Source organism: Melitaea cinxia, chromosome 16 (genome assembly GCF_905220565.1).
Source record: "Melitaea cinxia chromosome 16, ilMelCinx1.1, whole genome shotgun sequence".
NCBI classification, from domain to species: Eukaryota; Metazoa; Arthropoda; class Insecta; order Lepidoptera; family Nymphalidae; genus Melitaea; species Melitaea cinxia.
Window position 1 is genome coordinate 16,542,526 of NC_059409.1, and position 18,014 is coordinate 16,560,539.

Here is an 18,014-nt window from a genome sequence, read left to right on the forward strand (position 1 = left end):
TGGTGACTATGGGCAAAACACATGAGTTCACGCCATTTTTGGCACGAACTTGTGGAGGCCTTTGTCCAGCAGTGGACTGCTATAGACTGAAGTGATGATGATGATGAATTACACTTCTAGATAGAATTTCTTTGAAGGAAACTTACATTTTTTTATATAAGCCAGCAAAGAAGTGAACGGCCCAGCTGATGTAAATTAATTTTACTAATCATTGTTTCTAAAGTTTCCGTGAACGTTTTTGAACTTTTCGATACAAATAGCCAGAAATTAAGTATTTTAAAATACTTTTTTTTAATTATATCTATGTACAGATTCAATTCCTTCAACTCTTATGCATTTAGTAAAAAGTTATTAAACGAAGATAAAATGTTCAATTAATTGGTTGAATCTGTGATTTAATATTATTTCTTTCTAGAAACAATCTGCGTCATTATTCTCGGCTTGTATCTGAAAATCGTTGTGTCTCAAACTGCATTAAATTACTAATTTGATTAACCTCTGGTCAATGGCAAATTTTAAGGTCAAGGTCTTTGCAATTAGAAATCTTAATAATTACTGATTTACTTACCGACACCTGCTTTTTATTAAAGTTTTTTACTAGGTTTTTACTTACACTTAATTGTATACCACAAATACGTGATCAAACATATGTTAAAATAATGCTACACATTGTGCAGCACAATGAGAGGACTTATGGCTATTGCCTTTCTTTCTGACACTAGCGTAAAAAAAATAGTATCCGATACAATTATATGAGATTTTACAATAAATATTATTTGTAACATATAATTTAATTTATTTATTAATAAGTTGTAGATTTAAGAAGTATTCTTTAAAAAATTGGTTAATTTTAAAACATTAAGTTTTCTCCCATTTGCATTAAGCAAAAGTTTAATCTAAATTTTTGAAAACATTTTATGACTAAATCTATTGATGTCCACATTTGATGGTTCTGTGTCTAGTTCTTCGAAAAAAAGATAGTTTTGAGTTTTATTTTGAGTCAGAATGATTTTCATTGACCTTCATCTCGCTCGCGTTACGCATTACGCATTTTGAGGAAACAATAAACTTCAGCTTTGTGAAGTAATATTATAATTAACAGTTACAACACGAAATTGATTCGATTTATTGTGTACGTTGATTTAATGATATTATGATATTATACGTTCTATGTTTAAAAATTTATTTTATTTTATTTTTTATTAAAAGATTGATTATGAGTATAACGAATACGAAAGAGGTAGGGTACGTTTAGTGGTGCGTGACGGACTTGGGCAACCCCTGGCGCGACAAAAGTGCGCGCTCGCCGTCCCGCGCGACACTAGCCCGCGCTATGCCGCGCGCGTTGCCGTTTCTGCTACCGCTATTCGCGGTCGCGGGACTCGCGACCAGCGCCGATGTCTTCGTAATCGCCGACACCGCCAACCAAACACTCGTCATCGCGGACAACGCGAAGGAAACTATCGCGGAAGTCAACGATATCGCTCTAGCAAACGACACCGTCTCCGAATCAGATGGTGATCACGAACCGATTGTGCGCAAGAAACGTACCTTTGGAGACGTCGTGTTTAGGGGTTTAGCTGATGTTCTTGGATACAGTGTAGCCAGAAAACCTCCTCAGGTTGCGTTCCCGCCGCCACTCGCGCCGGTACCGGGTATAGATACGCCAGTTCAAGCTCTACCTGATGGTGTATATTCGGTTCTAGCAGCAGCGCCAGCTCCTGCGCCTGCACCAGCACCCGCGGCACCCCCCTGTGGGGCTCCTCGAGCTGCGGCACCTCCACCCTGCAGAGCCCAGGCACCTCCGCCACCTCCGCCTAAACCAACTCAGCCTCCGTGTCCAAGACCGAGAGCCAATCCAAGGCCCAAACCCAAGCCTACCCCGAAACCAAGGCCACCTCCGCCACCTCCGCCACCACCCTGTGCAACACCGCGCGCTAACCCGACAACTCCGTCGCCTTGTGCTCCTCCGCCGCCACCTCCGCCTCCACCAAAGGCAGACTCTAATCTTGAGACTATTACGTCTAACTTGCGTTTAAATTTTAATTTTAATAGAGCTCCAGCGACACCTGCTCCTGCTCCAGCTGCTGAAGAAGAGGAATATGTAGAACAGGAACAAATTAGACCATTAGCGATTCAACCCCGAGCAGCACAACTACCTTTGGAACCACCACGCTCGCCGCGGGTCTACTTAGATGCATTTGTCGTCCAAAATGGAGTAGCTCAAAAGGTTCACGCAGTCGATGCTCGAAATTTAAATCGGAACCAAGCTGACGATGATTATTTGGTCTATGACGACGAAGAGCAACCAGAACAGAATCAGGACGATGAATATGAGTATGTAGAAGAATCTCGGGATCGCGCTAAAGCTGTGCAAGAATTCGGTAATGCAGTCGATCGATTCTGGGAACAGAAACAAAAGAAGCCCAAAAGGAAACGTCCAGCAAACGATTATCGAAATGTCCATTTTGGTGATCGTGATTTGGTCAACCAATTTCGTGACCAAAGTAAAGAACAAAAACTTCAGAATCTTCAAAAAGTTAAACCAAACTCTAATCGCATTCCCTTACCAATACCCGAGGGAGAAGACGAAGATGAAGTGACGACGACGACTCAAGACCCTCGTCGACGACTGAAACCACGTGTACTACCACCCACTGAACATAATCCAAATCAGATTGATACAGTTACTGTTCGTGTACCACCCATATATAAAGAAAAACGACCAAAGAAACTCCATCGAAAGCACCCGGAGCAACCAGATCGCGATGAAGAGGAAGATGCTGAAGCAGTCCAAGAATCAGGTGAGCAGGACTTCTCTGACTCCGAGACAGAAAACAGTGACACAGACCCTCAGACAGAGAAGCCGAAGCGCAAGCGCCGTCGTAAGAAAACGAGAAGAACAAGATCGACAGACGAGCCTTACGCCGCCGGAGACTATGACTACTACGGCAAGAAACTTCCGATATCCGAAGAGGAGCAATATTTCCGTGGATTAACGATTCCACCGCCAACTAAGGACGCAGACTTGGCTAGGTTAGAGGAAGGAGAAGGCGAAGAAGGTCATTTCTTGGATGATCACGAAAGACTTCGCGATGACCCAGAAAGAATAAAAAGCACTTCGAAAAATTATGACAAGGAACGCGTGGACGATAAAGAAAGGGCGGATGAGTCTGAAAGGTCTGACGAAAGCGAACGCTCTTACAAGGAAGACGAGCGTACGGGAGAGAATGAACGAACCGGTGAAAACGAGCGTAGCGATGACGAAACCGAGAGAACAGACAAGTTGAGTCCCAACGCACGAGTGCGAGAAACAAACTACCAGAACAATTACGTACGTGCCCATAACGTTCAAGTCGACGACCCTCGGCCACTCGTTTCAACTGTCAAAAAGAAAACCTCAAAGATCGGCAAAGCCTGACTCGCTAGCATCACCCGCTAGCATACGCCATAATTATAGTTATTTATTTCATTACGGGTATCGCCCGTAACCTTTCGAAATACGAGACTCGGTCTCCGTTACTCAGAGTTCCTGGATTGTATCGCTCATCGGAACCGATAAAGCGACCTGTGATGTTCTAGTTAAGTCTGTAAGCTTGTATTCTAACTTTTAATATCTTAATATTTTTATATTTAACGTAAACGAATTGTATATTTAAGTATAAGTTTCTTAATAAATTGTTTCGTCAAATCTATTTCATTATTAGTATTGTGGTAGCATCGAATCGATCGCTGGGGCGTGAAATTCGATTTCCTCAAGGCGACAAATACGTCAGACAGCTTTGTGGGTGAAGGTCCGCGAGATGAAATAGAAAACGAATCGATTGCAGGTCGTTGCACCGCGACCCATTTCGTCGAGGAGTAAAGAATTACTTATTCAGCAAGAGAGGTGCGATCCGTACCACTTTTATATTAATTACAAACTGTCGAATATGAAAGGAAGTCGACCACAAACTCATTAAATCGTTGTCAAACAATTCAAACAGATTGTTCAACATCATAAAATAAAAATAAACAACTTACAGCAAATGGTCAATATTACTAAACGTGCTGCAACTGTGTATACAATAAGTCAATAACAATCAATCTTAATTTAAATTTAGTGTCGCAAAATATCATATATCCTACGAAATGAAAATTTCTTCATTATGTACTATTAAACATTTTTATTTGTAAGATAGTAGCAGACTTATGTCGAAAAAGCCTTGTTCTAAGCGCCAGGTTGGATCTATCACAATTTCATTTTTCTATAGTTTTCAATTAAGCACAAACTTTGTCAATTACTGCCAAGTTATGTAACCTACAGAGCGACAGATTTAACAATTAGCTTCTTTACTCAATCCGTTTGAAAAATATAAGTACAAAAGGCAAACATTTAGTATTAACAATTCGCATTTAATAATTTTATTTGTACCTATATAAAATAAGTCAAATGTCTTAATTTAATGCAAATTAGTTAAAAGTAATATTTCAAATAAAACATTAAAAAAAAAAACAAAGAGACAAGTAGGTAACTTGTCTAAGTCTAGTGTTAAAACTTTATTACTACTATTATTTACTTTTCAATAATTATTTATTACCATTTCATTTTTATAATATACAAAAAAACATATTACTAAAAATATGTATATAACGCACGTGCACATTTAAATTACTATGTCATTGCCCTGTGACTTACTACATGACCTCACGTTAGTCTAGGTCACACGTTTTGCGCTAAAACTATTTTACATTTCATTTTATGCTTTATTTCTTCTTCAATAAGATTGATTACTCTATCAAGTAAATACAAAGAGTGGCCATCGATTAGAGACAGACCTTGACCGCGCGAATTTTCGCCAACCTCATTAGGTATAATAACTTTTTGCTCAAGTTATTGTACACAAAAAAGGTATGAGAAATAATTGTGTTTGCTCGCAAACGAAAAAAAAAACCGACTTCAATTACATCGACAAGTAATACAACGTAGATTGACGAAAAAATAGTCAAGCAACTACGCGTTATTAAAGATTACTCAAAAAGTAGTTATCAGATCTCGATGAAATTTATATGTGACCACACGATAAACATCAGCTTTCGATTAAATAAAAAATTATCAAAATCGGTACACCCAGTAAAAAGTTATTAGGGATTTTCGAGAGTTTCCCTCGATTCCTCTGGGATCTCATCATCAGATCCTAGTTTCCTTATCACGGTACCAAACTAGGGATATCCCCTTTCCAACAAAAAAAGAATTATCAAAATGGGTACATCCAGTAGAAAGTTATGCGGTATAATACAACGTAGGTCAACGAAAAAAGCGTCAAGTAAAAACACATTATTAGATATAACTCGAAAAGTAGTTGTTAGATCTCAAATAAATTTAAATGGGACCAATTGGCACACACCACCTTTCGATTAAAACAAAATTTGTCGAAATCGGTCCACGCGGGCAAAAGTTCTTGAGAACTTCCTCCTTTTTTGGAAGTCGGTTAAAAAAAGGAATCCGGCCAAGAGTAAGTTGATCTTGTGTGTTCCATACTATTGCTTACTGTTTTCTATTTGTTAATGTTTTATACTCATTATAATCAAACAACTTTTTGGGATTTTATCGCGTTTTTAGATGCCCGACGTTTCGGATACTTTACAGCGACCATGGTCACGGGAGGACTCAATCCAAAAAAGTTGTTTTATTATGTTTTATACTTTTTAGAGTATAGTATCAGTTCAATGGGGTTTTTTTTGGAGATTAAAAATATAATACTTTTTTGGGGAGTAGGCTGGTGACGAGAGCGTTACGAAAAGTGTGATCGGGCGAGTCGAACGGAAGTTGAGATATAAGTTAGATGTAGTTAAAGAAGTTTTACTTCAGTCGTGTCTAAAGCACACTCGTTTTTTAATTTTTTGCTTAGTTTCTCTATGTATCTACGGAAATTTTAGGCTTGGTACAGCTATGAATATCTTCAACGAAATCATTACTTTTGTGAAAACATAAACCTTTAAAACTAACGTAAAGAAAGTTGAAGTTATCCACGCACAAAGTTTCTGATACAAATTTATGAAGTTTCCAATTTTTTTTTTATTTTTTTTTACAAATCTTACTGTCCGCCGGATTGAAATACCAAATTATGACAAATAACTAAATATAAAGTTTTTGGATAGTTTTAAAACATTTTAAGAAGTGACAGGTCTGTAATCTACGTTCTGTTTTAAGTCTTTCAATTTTTGTTAATAGCAAATAGAGTATCATTTATGTATAGAAATAAAATGTGTGACGTCATAAGTCATTACAAAGAAAAATACTCGACAGTCTGAAAAACTCATAAAAATTATTACATGTAACAGGTTCATTGCCGGAATTTAGCTTCATACAAAAAAAATATCCGCGATGCCAGCGACTGTTTTTTTTTTTTTTTTTAGTGTGCACCTATATAAATAAAAAAAGTAAAAACAATGTTACAAAGCATATAGTATACATATGTATACAGTATAAGTATACAGTATTTTCCACTGAGGCTTAGAAACGTAACGTCTAGACATCCCCGCGCGGAGTCGGCGGCACTGTAAGGGATTTCCCGCCAACTCCGCGCGGGGATTCCGGCATTCAACCTGGTAAAATATGTCTACAAATGACGACGCGTTGGCGCAGCAGTCACAGCACTGGCACTGGCTTTGTATTGGCCATATAGATGTTTGTCGTGGTCTGAGCGTTTATGTGTGTTTCTGGACCCCCGACACAAGATAAAATCCTACTGGGGACCGTTGAGTGTAAATACTACTAAATTAAAAATTGGCTTCAAAATTTCAGTACTTAAAACACTGTCAAACCGTTTTATAGTAATAGTGCAAGTAGTAAGAACCGTTGAATTCAAATAAAACAAACACAAAACAAATATAAAATGTTAATAAAGTTTATATTTATTTGGTACGCGACTAGATAATTACAGTTTCAAATAATTTTAAAACTTTCTTGAAAACACTTCTACGTAAACTCCACCTGCTGGTCCGCATTTGTTGACGAAGTCTTCTGCAAAAAAATATGCTGTTATAAAAACTTTTCATTCTTGTAATAAATACCATTTTTTATCATATATATTAATACGCTAAGGTTAAGATGTTTGGCTATAATGTACAATACAGGTAGATTTTTTATCGGAGGTTAAATTTTTGTTATTTCTGACTCTACCTTAATTCTGGTGCTGCGGTAAATGTACTCATGCTCTGTTCTGCGACCATCACGCGTTATTTTCCAACAAATTTACGTAAAAACGATCTTTACTGCAAGATGAAAATACGATACGAACTGACCTTTAACGACTGACAAATAGACACTTTTAAACACTTCCCGCAGCACAACTACGCGTTATTTTGTTTAAGTGTCTATTTGTCAGTCGTTAAACGTCAGTTTGCATCGTTTGTTGATCTTGCAGTCGAGATCGTTTTTACGTACTTCTGTTCGAAAATAACATGTGAAAGTTGCGGAACGGACCATGAGTCCACTTCCCGCAGCACCGGAGCTAAGGTGGAGTCAGACGCGGAGCTCTAAGATATTGTAATAACTCTAAATAACAAAAATCTAACCTCAAAACTTTAACCACGATATCTTCGCAACCACTGGGTTCACACGATAATAGTGCTACCAGAGGATAACTCACTTCACCCAATTCCACCCATTTAAGCCCAAAAACCAAAACCCCATAAATTAGAAACCGATCGTCTAGAGAATAGCCGACGTCGATTGAAATTGCGCCGTTACATCCACATACACAGCTCCGCACTCCGCACTTCGCACTTCGCACTTCGCACTCCGCACTCCACACTCCGCACTCCACACTCCACACTCCACACTCCACTGCCCTCACCAGGCCGTGCCTCGTGCGCAGGTGCTTGTTGAGCGACTGGCCGTGCGAGTAGCGCGCGGCGCACAGGCGGCAGGCGCGCGCGGGGGCGGGCGGGCGCGCGGGGGCGGGCGGGCGGGCGCGGGGGCGGGGGCGGGCGGCGTGCGTGCGCATGTGCGCCGCCAGCTTGTTGGTCGTGAAGCGCTTGCCGCACGTCGGGCACATGTACGGCTTCACTCCTGCACAGGCAGTGCATGTTCACTGCATTATACCTACATATACATTTTCAAAGTTAACTTGAATAAAAAAATAATTGTGGTTTTATGAAACCACGACGCGAGTGAAACTTTAGTGAATTTACAAACACGTGCGACATGCGATAGATGAACGAAAATTTTTGTGGTGGTAGAATAAAAGTTTTACTTGAAAAATGGTTTGCAAATTAACAATATTCATACACTATATATACAACATACTTGTACAACTAGTACTATCACAATCGTCATTTTAGTCTATTACAGTCCACTGCTGAACATAGGCCTCCACAGATTCGCGCCAAAAATGTCATGAAGTCATGTGTTGGCCATTGTCACCACGCTGGGCAGGCGGGTTGGTGACCGCAGGGGGTTGGGAAGGACATTGGTATACTCACAAAAGATAAACAACAAACTTTTGTCACCACACTAGAAGGAAAATTATTCTACAACTTAGGAGAAAACAAAAAAGCAAGGAAACGAACGTAACTTGCACTGATGCGGTTTTTTCAAAGTACATTTTTATTTAACTGTGTATGTGTTGACAGAGACGCACGTAATCTACGGACGTAAAGGAAAGATAATGCAACATGCGATAATGTATCAATTTTGTGTGGGGGGTAAAGTTATTCGCGTCCGTAGGTACTACCTAACCACTTGCCCCTACACGTGCCCCCTGGGTGGTGCTAAATGAATAACAAGTCGAGAGTGCCTGCGCTAGCAACCTTGGGCAGTGCCGGCGCGGGCACTCCCGTAACACACTTACACACACATAATATACTCACCTAGAACACCACATTTACACTACACAGGTACACTCCCACAGGCCCCCACACGCGCAAGTGCGTACATACTAAACATGCACCCATACACCTTCTACACACAATAGACACTCACAACAAGGTTTTAACATAACACTTCTGCAGGGATGGTGTGGTCAAGTTCCTGCGGACCTTCCGTCGCAACAATAAGCGAGGGTTGGCCCCAATTGACCACCCGCGTGTTTGTGCCGTGCGCGGGGACCCGTAAGGGGGGATGAAGGAATCCTGGTGGCTGAGCCGAAAGAGCGTCGGCTGTTGTACGTCTCCAAGGCAACACTCCACTTTGGTCTGGATTTCTCCTGACACGGGAGGCCGGAGGCTAGCCACCTTCGGTCAATCGGCTGCGACGTCCCGTCAGAGGGCCGTCAGGCGAGAGCTCTGTCCCGTCGGGGGTGGACGACGGGTGGGACGGTGAAGATCATCTCGCCCAGCTCGGCCTGCTTCCTAGCGGGGTGGGGCTCTATATCCTGAGGTGACTTCTGGCGCTAACAGCGTCCCCACTTGAGGGCTCCAAGGAGGGTGGAAGCACTCTCAGGATGAACTTTATACTACCACTTATGGCTAATAATAAAAATAAAAACAAAAAACACAACACCAAGGCCGCACCCGGGGCGAACAACCCTGCTGGAGCGCCTACCACCAACCAACCGGCTGCACCTCAGGCTCATAACCTGAGTGTTGCGCCAACAATCGAACCGGCTGCACCTCGGGCTCACAACCTGAGTGCTGCGCCAACCCAGCTACTGGCTGCACCTCAGGTGCAGCACCTGAGTGAGGCTAGTACTAGTACTATTGACCTCACTTCTCTGAAGGCAGCAATGCCGACAGCCACCCAACCCTGGCAGGACGAGTCTTGCTGGAACTTGGTGACTGTTAAGAGAAGAGAGGTCAAAAAACGTGACCAGGTGTCGGCTCGCAAGGGGAAGCGGGCTGTAGTCCGTGCGGAGGCGCGGCGAACGCGACGCCCGACTGATGACGGGAGTAGGCCGCTTGAAGCTGCCGAAGGGAACGAAAGGACCCACGCTGCCCCTGTCAGTGTTGCGCTGGTCCCTGGCGAAGCCGGGTCAGCTGCACCTGTGGGGGCACCCTCGGAGGTTGTGGCAACTGCTGCTGCCTGCGCCTCCAAAACCAAACGAGCCAGACGCCGAAACAAGAACGCGACGAAGGTGAGCCACGGGGAGCATCCAAGTCGGTCGAAACCCGCGAAGCGGGACCGACCGGACGACTCCTTCACCCCCCAGGGTAGTGGCAAGCGTCGCAAGCCTACCCATACCATCGGCTCCATCAAATACGCTGACGCGTTAAAGTCTAACGACTACTGCGTCGCGATTATGATGGAACCCTACCACGACCTCTCCAAAGAGCAGGCTGAGGCAATTGAGAGGCAGTTGCAGGGGGTGATGGACGAGGAAATATTCTCGCCCACCACTTCCGCAACACCCGTCGCTGCACCGCAGTTTAGGGGGAAAGCCTTCCATAGTGAGGGCACCCTTAAGATGTGGTGCAGGGACGATTTCGCCCTTCAATGGCTTCGCCGCTCCATAGGGAGGATTTCGTCACCACGCGCGGGAACCAGACTGGATGTAAGAAAGCAGTCCGAGATCCCGCGGCGCGTCAAAGTAGGGCTGTTGATCCCGCAGGTGGAACCGGAGGATACTCTGGATAAGATCCGCCTGCGGATCATGTGCCAGAACCCGCAGTTCCGCGTCTCCAACTGGGCGCTTTACAATGCGGTGCCAACGGAGGAGAAGGCGACGATGTATCTTCTCCTTGGCATCCCGGAGGATGACGCGGAAAAGCTGAGGGAAGGCGAGCGTAGAATTTACTACAAGTTTGGTAATATCTACGCTCGCTTCCACGATGACCGCACTACTGCACTGCCGAATCTCGGTGCGGACGAGAAGGTCCCTAGTGACCTAGGCAGTGCGAATAACAATGTGGTGGAGGGACAGCCGGGCTCCAGTAAGGAGCCTGTCGTCGACACCGGCTCGTCTGAAGTGGATCCCCAATTTGATCTGGGTGATCTGGGTGATCCAGACTGCGACGGCTAACCTACGCAGATTGCTGGAGGGAAAAACGAAGACCGTGGCCCTGATCCAGGAGCCGTGGATCAGGAACGGGAGAATCTGCGGTCTAAACAACATTGGAGGTAAGTTACTTCTAAATAATAACGTATACCACCCACGCACTTGTATCTATGCACACAGGGACGTGAACATCACCTTAATAACCGAGTTCTGCAGCAGAGATCTTACAACCGTTAGGCTCCAAAAGGAACCCTCTTCGGGCCTGCCTGATGTGGTGATGGCATCCGCCTACTTGCCGGGCGATGCTGACATCCCCACTCCGGAGCTGGCCGCGCTTGCTGAGTACTGCGAGCGCCAGGGTCTGGAGCTCATCATATCCGCTGACTCCAATGCGCACCATGCGCTATGGGGCAGCAAGGACAACAACCAGCGAGGTGAGGATTTTGTTTCTTTTTTACTCGCAACTAAGCTTAATGTTATTAATAGAGGATCGGAACCAACCTTTGTAACTTCGAGATCCCAAACCATCATTGATCTAACTCTGGCGACAGAGCATGTGTCCGAATATATTTCAGATTGGCATGTGTCTGACGACGTGTCGTGCTCTGATCACCGGTGGATCAAATACAACCTAGAAGTCACGCTGACGTCACCTACACCCCGCCGTAACCCTCGGAAGATGGACCGCGGCAGGTATGAGCTTCTGACAGCGGAGAAACTCAAAGGTGTCGAACTACCTGATAACCATGAAGGCACGGAGGACATTGATAATCATATCAATCAGATAACTGACTGCCTAATCACCAGCTTCGAACAAACATGCCCACTTTCATCACCTAGAGCGCGGCAGTTTTGCAAAGGGCACTGGTGGGGACCGGAGCTCGAAAAGCTACGACGCAGGGTGAGGAAGTTGTTCAACAGAGCAAAGAATACTCGTCTAGAACACCACTGGGATGCCTACAAGCAGGCCCAATATCACTACAAAAGGCGCATCAGAATAAGGAAGAAGGAGTGCTGGAGGCGCTTTTGTACCAACATAGAAACGAACAATCAGGCGAACAGAGTTAAGAATATTTTGTGCAGCGAAACGGTGCACAACCTGGGTAACCTGAAAAAACCGGATGGAACATACACCAAAACGGATCTGGAAACCTCAGAACTGTTAATAACTACACACTTCCCAGGATGCCAAATCGAAAGAATTGCGGCATGGGAGGAAGAGCCAAAGAAGACACCTGTAATGGTGGACTGGATCACCGCCAAGAAAATTGTCACACATGACAAAGTAATATGGGCCATCAACAGTTTCTTACCATTCAAGTCGGCAGGACTGGATAAGGTGTTTCCAGGTCTGCTAAGATGGAGTGATAGGAAACTTATCGACCACCTTGTCTCCATATATAGGAGTTGTTTAGCCTATTGCTACACTCCAAAGTTATGGAGGGAAGTGAAGGTAGTCTTCATACCTAAACCCGGCAAAGGAGACTACTCACAACCAAAATCATTCAGACCTATTAGCCTTACCTCCTTTCTATTGAAAGTTTTGGAAAGGCTAATAGATCGGGAGCTGAGGAGCACAACTTTGGTTGAGCAACCCCTGAATCCCAACCAACATGCCTACTCAATGGGCAAATCAACGGACTCTGCCCTACATAAGGTTATATCCTATATAGAGGGCAATCTCCATCACAAAATATCAACCTTAGGCGCCTTTATTGATATTGAAGGGGCCTTTGATAAAACTAAGTTCACCAGCATAAGCCGTGCCCTGACCAAGCATGGAGTCAATAACACGATTGCCGGGTGGATTGACAGCATGCTGAAGTACAGGGCCATCCAATTCACTGTGAATGAAATAACTAGAAGCGTTGTAGCGAGGGGGTGTCCGCAGGGGGGGGTCCTTTCCCCACTTCTGTGGAACATAGTGATCGACGAACTGATCACCTTGCTCAACGACCGCAGATTTCTCACAGTGGGCTATGCAGACGACTTAACTGTACTCATCAGTGGGCCATCTGAGAGGACAGTCTGCGACCAAATGAGGGCCGCATTAAAAGTCGTTGAACAGTGGTGTACGGACCACGAACTAACAGTGAACCCCGCAAAGACGGAACTTGTGATGTTCACAAATAAACGGAATTTAGGGAATCTTAAACTCCCTAAATTATTTGGCACCAGTCTTGCCCTAACCAAGGAGGTCAAATATCTTGGAGTAATCCTAGATAGTAAGCTTCTTTGGAACAGGCATTTAGACTCAAAAATCAACAAAGCCAGCATAATCCTCTGCCAATGCAAAAGGCTCCTCGGCAAAAGCTGGGGCATATCACCTAAAATTACTCTATGGCTTTACAAAACTATTGTCAGGCCTATAATCACCTACGGTGCGGTAATCTGGTGGCAGAGAACAGAACTTACAACCGTTAAAAACAAACTCCAGCGGTTTCAGAGAATAGCATGCTCTGCAATCACTGGCTGTATGCGTACCGCCCCCACAGCAGCTCTTGAGGTTATGCTTGACCTGGCACCGCTTGACTTGTTCATACAACAGGAGGCGGCTATGTCAGCTATCAGGCTGAAACACTTGGGCTTGTGGTGCAACCAGGAGGGTCCACACAATAGACTTTGGAGCAACCTTGTGAGCTATGAGCCACTACTTGCTGCTCCTTGTGATAGGATTCCCAAACAATATATTTTCGAAAGAAAGTACCATATACAACCGTTTGAGGCTGAAAGAGACCAATCCGGCATACGCGAGGTCCGCATCTACACAGATGGCTCCAAAATGGGGTCTGGCACCGGTGCCGGAGTGTACTCACAAGACCTCAATATCAACTTATCACTAACACTGGGCCAACACAGCTCCATCTTTCAATGTGAGTGTGTTGCGATAACCCATGCAGCCACCGCCGTCCTGTCAAAAGGCATTACGGATTGCAATATCCGTATTCTGTCGGACAGCATGGCCGTACTTAAAGCACTAGAGAGCAATTCGACTAACTCTAGTCTTATATACGAATGTCATCAAACCCTGGAAGTATTAGCCTCACATAATGAGGTAATCCTCCAGTGGATAAAAGGACATAGTGGATCGCGCGGAAACGATGCTGCCGACGAGCTTGCAAGACAGGGGTCCAATACAACGGTTGCCGGCCCAACCATCTTATTGCCGCTACCATTTGGACAACTGCGCTCGTGGGTAAGGCAACGTACACGTGCAAATCACAATGCCCTTTGGGCAAATCAGACCGGCTGTAGACAGTCTAAATTGGTACTCACGGAAGTATCACCGCACCTAGCGTGCCGACTGCTCAGTCTCAACCGCCTGGACATCAGAATAGTTGTTGGCACGATTACCGGCCACATGGCACTCAATCACCAACTATTCATCATGAATGCAACAGACAGCCCTCTTTGCAGGGGCTGTCTGGCTGCTGAAGAAACAGCCGCCCACGTAATCCTGGAATGCGAGGGAGTGGCCGCACACCGGGCTACCATCCTTAAGGAAATAAGGACGCTCCGAGAAGCCTGTGAACGCCCCAGGAGGCTTCTGAGCTTCTGGAAGGAGCTGGGCTGGCTGAACTAGTCGGCCCACTTTTCACGCATAATGGACCACTTTTGCGTCTAAATGCGGAAAACCGAGCCCACTACAATACAATACAATACGTATCAATTTTGTAAAAGAAAACTCAATAATCATATTTAACATGCTACGTCATAAAACTGTATATAAAAATGTAATACTTAACCAGCTTCATTGAAGTAAAATTGTATTAGCTAAAAGCAAATATTCTGTACCTCATTTGTAATTTATTTTTACTTATTTATTCCTGAATCTCCTCATTATAAGTGAAGTTGTATTGTTCTTATGACAAAGAAACCTATTTGGAAAGCATGAGGAACAGGGAGTTGAGTTTCTTGTCCTACATTGCAAAGGGAGGATCCTCCAGACGGATGTTGTGTCTGGTGGGCTACTGCCCCGACGGTTGTTGTCGGGTTCTTGTATATATACTCAATCGCTCTGATAATTTTGATATTGCGATGTAGGATACGTCAGTTCTTATTATAGTTCGTATGCCGCGCGATAGATGTCGCCACAAATCTTTAAACTTAAATATTATTCACCCGTATGTATCCTCTTGTGATCGTTGAGTGTTGTCGAACTTCGAAATGTCTTTCCACACTCCGTACACACATATGGTCTCTCACCTGTAACATTCATTAAAAAAATTAGTTTAAAACCATTACTTAGATGTCATATTGTTACAAGTTTAAAATAATTAAAATATTGTATTAACTATAATTGTGGTTGCTTGAAAAGGGCACAGCAGGAATTTTCCTACTTAAACTATGGAGCAGACCGACTGGGGTAGTACTTTGACCTTACAGACTAATTAATACACATTATTAGATATAACTATTGTCAGATCTCAATTAAATTTAAATGGGAACACATGACACGCAAAAGTTCCGCGTAAAACAAAAATCATCGAAATCGATCCACCCAGTCTAAAGTTCTCAGGTAACATACATTTTAAAAAATTAAATCAAATTAAGAAACTTCTCCTTTTTTGGAAGTCGCTTAAAAAGCATACCAACTAAGTACATTAAATATTCAAAACTGATGTCTGTATTGTAGTACCCTTTAAATTCGATCGAGATCTCATAACTACTTTTTGAGTAATCTTTGATAACACATATTTATTTGACTATTCTTGCTACATTGTATTTACTTGTTGATGTATGGTATGGTATGGTATGGTTAACACGGGCTGATTTCCGCAACTCGACGATTTTGCGCCTATTTTGCGTCACTTGTTGATGTAACTCAACACTTATTTTTGCGTGCAAACACAATTATTTACATCCAGTGCGGCTGGATAGGCGCTAGTAATTCGATATTAGGCTAAATAGTATTCAAGCCTCAAGGATAGGCCAAATACTGGATAGATACTAGATATCCGTTTCATCTCAAATATAAACTGATAACACAAAAGCAAATTTCATAGATCTTTTTGATATATCCTTACCATTGTGAATCCTTATATGAGTGTTGAGGTTAGTTATGGATGTGAAGCTCTTATTACAGCCCGGAGCCGGGCAGGGCCGACGTGTGATCTTCCTGCGAGTTTGTGTAATCTGCCCTTGGTGTTTCATTCTGAAATATTAGTTAGAATTTTATTATATATTTGTAGAGATTATTGATAATTATTTTTATGTAGTTTTATATATTTTTAACAACAATATACGATACAAAGAAATACAGTCCATTTCATTAACCAGCATCAGGTACCAGTTTTCCCTAACCATTACGGCACAGGGCACTGGCCCCAACAGGTACTGTTAATTAAAAATATAATAATAATAATAATAATAATAATAATAATAATAATTTTATTTCAGACAAAGTCCATACAATTAAACAGCAGAATACAAACATAATTAAGAAACAGAGAAAAAACCAAAATTAAACATAGGAAAATAATAAAACATAGGATAATTATATCAAAATACACACAAATATACAATATTTAGTAATCGATTAAATAGAATTCATGTCAATAATTTATTAATGTCAATAATAAGCAAAGTCAACCTATTAAATTAAACAATTAATTAACAAACAAAAAAAAAAAAGAAAAATAATAATAATTTTAATACATTCAGAAATTATTTAAAACACAATACAATGTCAAATACATAAAGAACAAGAAGTCACCCTTTTCCTATTACTACGCATAAAAAAGGATTAAGAAATTATGCTCGTACATACATTTATATATAGTTATAGACTTAAATTGGTTTTACTTACACATGTAATTTCAAGTTAAATTTTCTGGTAAAGGTTTTAGAGCAAAACTGACAAGTGTGGTTTACTGGACTGTGAGCATTCTCTTTAGTATTTGGTAGTTCTTCCTTCAAATTCTCATTTATTTTATTATTATAGGCATTTTCTAGCCCAATGCAGTCATTTTCAAATAATTTTTCTTGATTTTCATTGCATTCAACTCCATGATCAAGTACATCTGTAATATATAGAATATAGCTTAAGTTGAAAAACTTATTTAAGGCTGAGGATATTCAGACGCTAGCGTGACTCCAGCTGCAATTTAGCGTGACTGGTACTTCTTAAAAAAAACCCATAGACCTCAAAATTAGACCGTGCATCAGCATAATTTCGTTCCGTGACGTTTCCGGCGCTTCGGAAGGTCCCTTCACCCTTGTGTCACCAAAAAACGTTTTGTTACAGCGGGCAGGGGTTGCTCTTCCTCCACGCCACAAGCTTCTAAAGAACACTAGAGGGTATTCAGCAATTACATTATGGAAACAGAACCACAATGGATTTCAAACTGTACTACTGTAGTCTGTAGTGTTAGTCAAGCTAAATTAGCGCTGGAGTCGCGCTAGTGTCCGAATATCCTTCTCGTTTATATAATCATTTTTCTATTTAGCTATTGTGTCCTTCTAGCACATATTTCAATATTATTATAAGCTCTAAAGTTACACACCTATATTTTTCTCTTTATATTGTTGTAGTAAGTCGTTAGCTCGTTCACATTTCTTTAAAAACTGTATCAAAACGTTCAATTCGTGATTACATTGGTCACAGATACAAGTGGGACCCCCATCATTTACTGCTATATTAAGTTTTGTATTACTTATCAGTTGTTCATAAGGAGACATGCCATCTTTTTCACTAAACAAGGATATTGTTTTATTGCTGGTTTGAAAACAAATACGGCAAATATTACAATCAATTATAGAATCACTTTCCATAATTGGACAGTTATTTATTCTAATTCCCTTTGTGACTTCGTTGATAAACTTTCATATATCTTTTAATATCAAAAAAGTAGTTTTTGTTTCATTCACAAGTCTCGGAAATACATATTAAGTATAATTTGTAAACCATTAAATAAATATACGGCGAAAATTCCGGCACATCACTGTCACTGATGTATATTTCTAATCTGTGATCATAGAGTAGATTTTAGTCGCATTTTTTTGACGCAGCATTCAAATTTCAAATAAGTGTACCTATTAAACCGTTTTCTAGTTCATTAAAAAAAAAACTGTTTTTTGAATACTATCAAATTA

At 42.0% G+C, this 18,014-nt stretch overlaps 2 protein-coding genes and 1 long non-coding RNA gene across 3 annotated transcripts; 1 reads left to right on the plus strand and 2 right to left on the minus strand.

Moving 5' to 3' along the window:
• Positions 1 to 1,333: 1,333 nt before the first annotated feature.
• Positions 1,334 to 3,421, plus strand: LOC123660996 (fibrous sheath CABYR-binding protein-like). Its single transcript, XM_045596011.1, has one exon. It carries the CDS (start codon positions 1,334 to 1,336, stop codon positions 3,419 to 3,421), a length of 2,088 nt encoding a protein of 695 aa, XP_045451967.1.
• Positions 3,422 to 6,877: 3,456 nt separating this feature from the next.
• Positions 6,878 to 7,937, minus strand: LOC123661108. Its single transcript, XR_006744296.1, has 2 exons — positions 7,842 to 7,937; positions 6,878 to 7,006 (listed from the first exon to the last, which is right to left on the minus strand). It is a non-coding gene; the product is annotated as an uncharacterized LOC123661108 (long non-coding RNA).
• Positions 7,938 to 15,033: 7,096 nt separating this feature from the next.
• LOC123660997 (zinc finger protein 256-like) lies at positions 15,034 to 17,868 on the minus strand. Its single transcript, XM_045596013.1, has 4 exons — positions 17,426 to 17,868; positions 16,729 to 16,942; positions 15,947 to 16,074; positions 15,034 to 15,125 (listed from the first exon to the last, which is right to left on the minus strand). The coding sequence occupies exons 1-4, from the start codon at positions 17,691 to 17,693 to the stop codon at positions 15,034 to 15,036; spliced, it is 702 nt and encodes a 233-aa protein (XP_045451969.1). The 5' UTR covers positions 17,694 to 17,868.
• Positions 17,869 to 18,014: the final 146 nt, after the last annotated feature.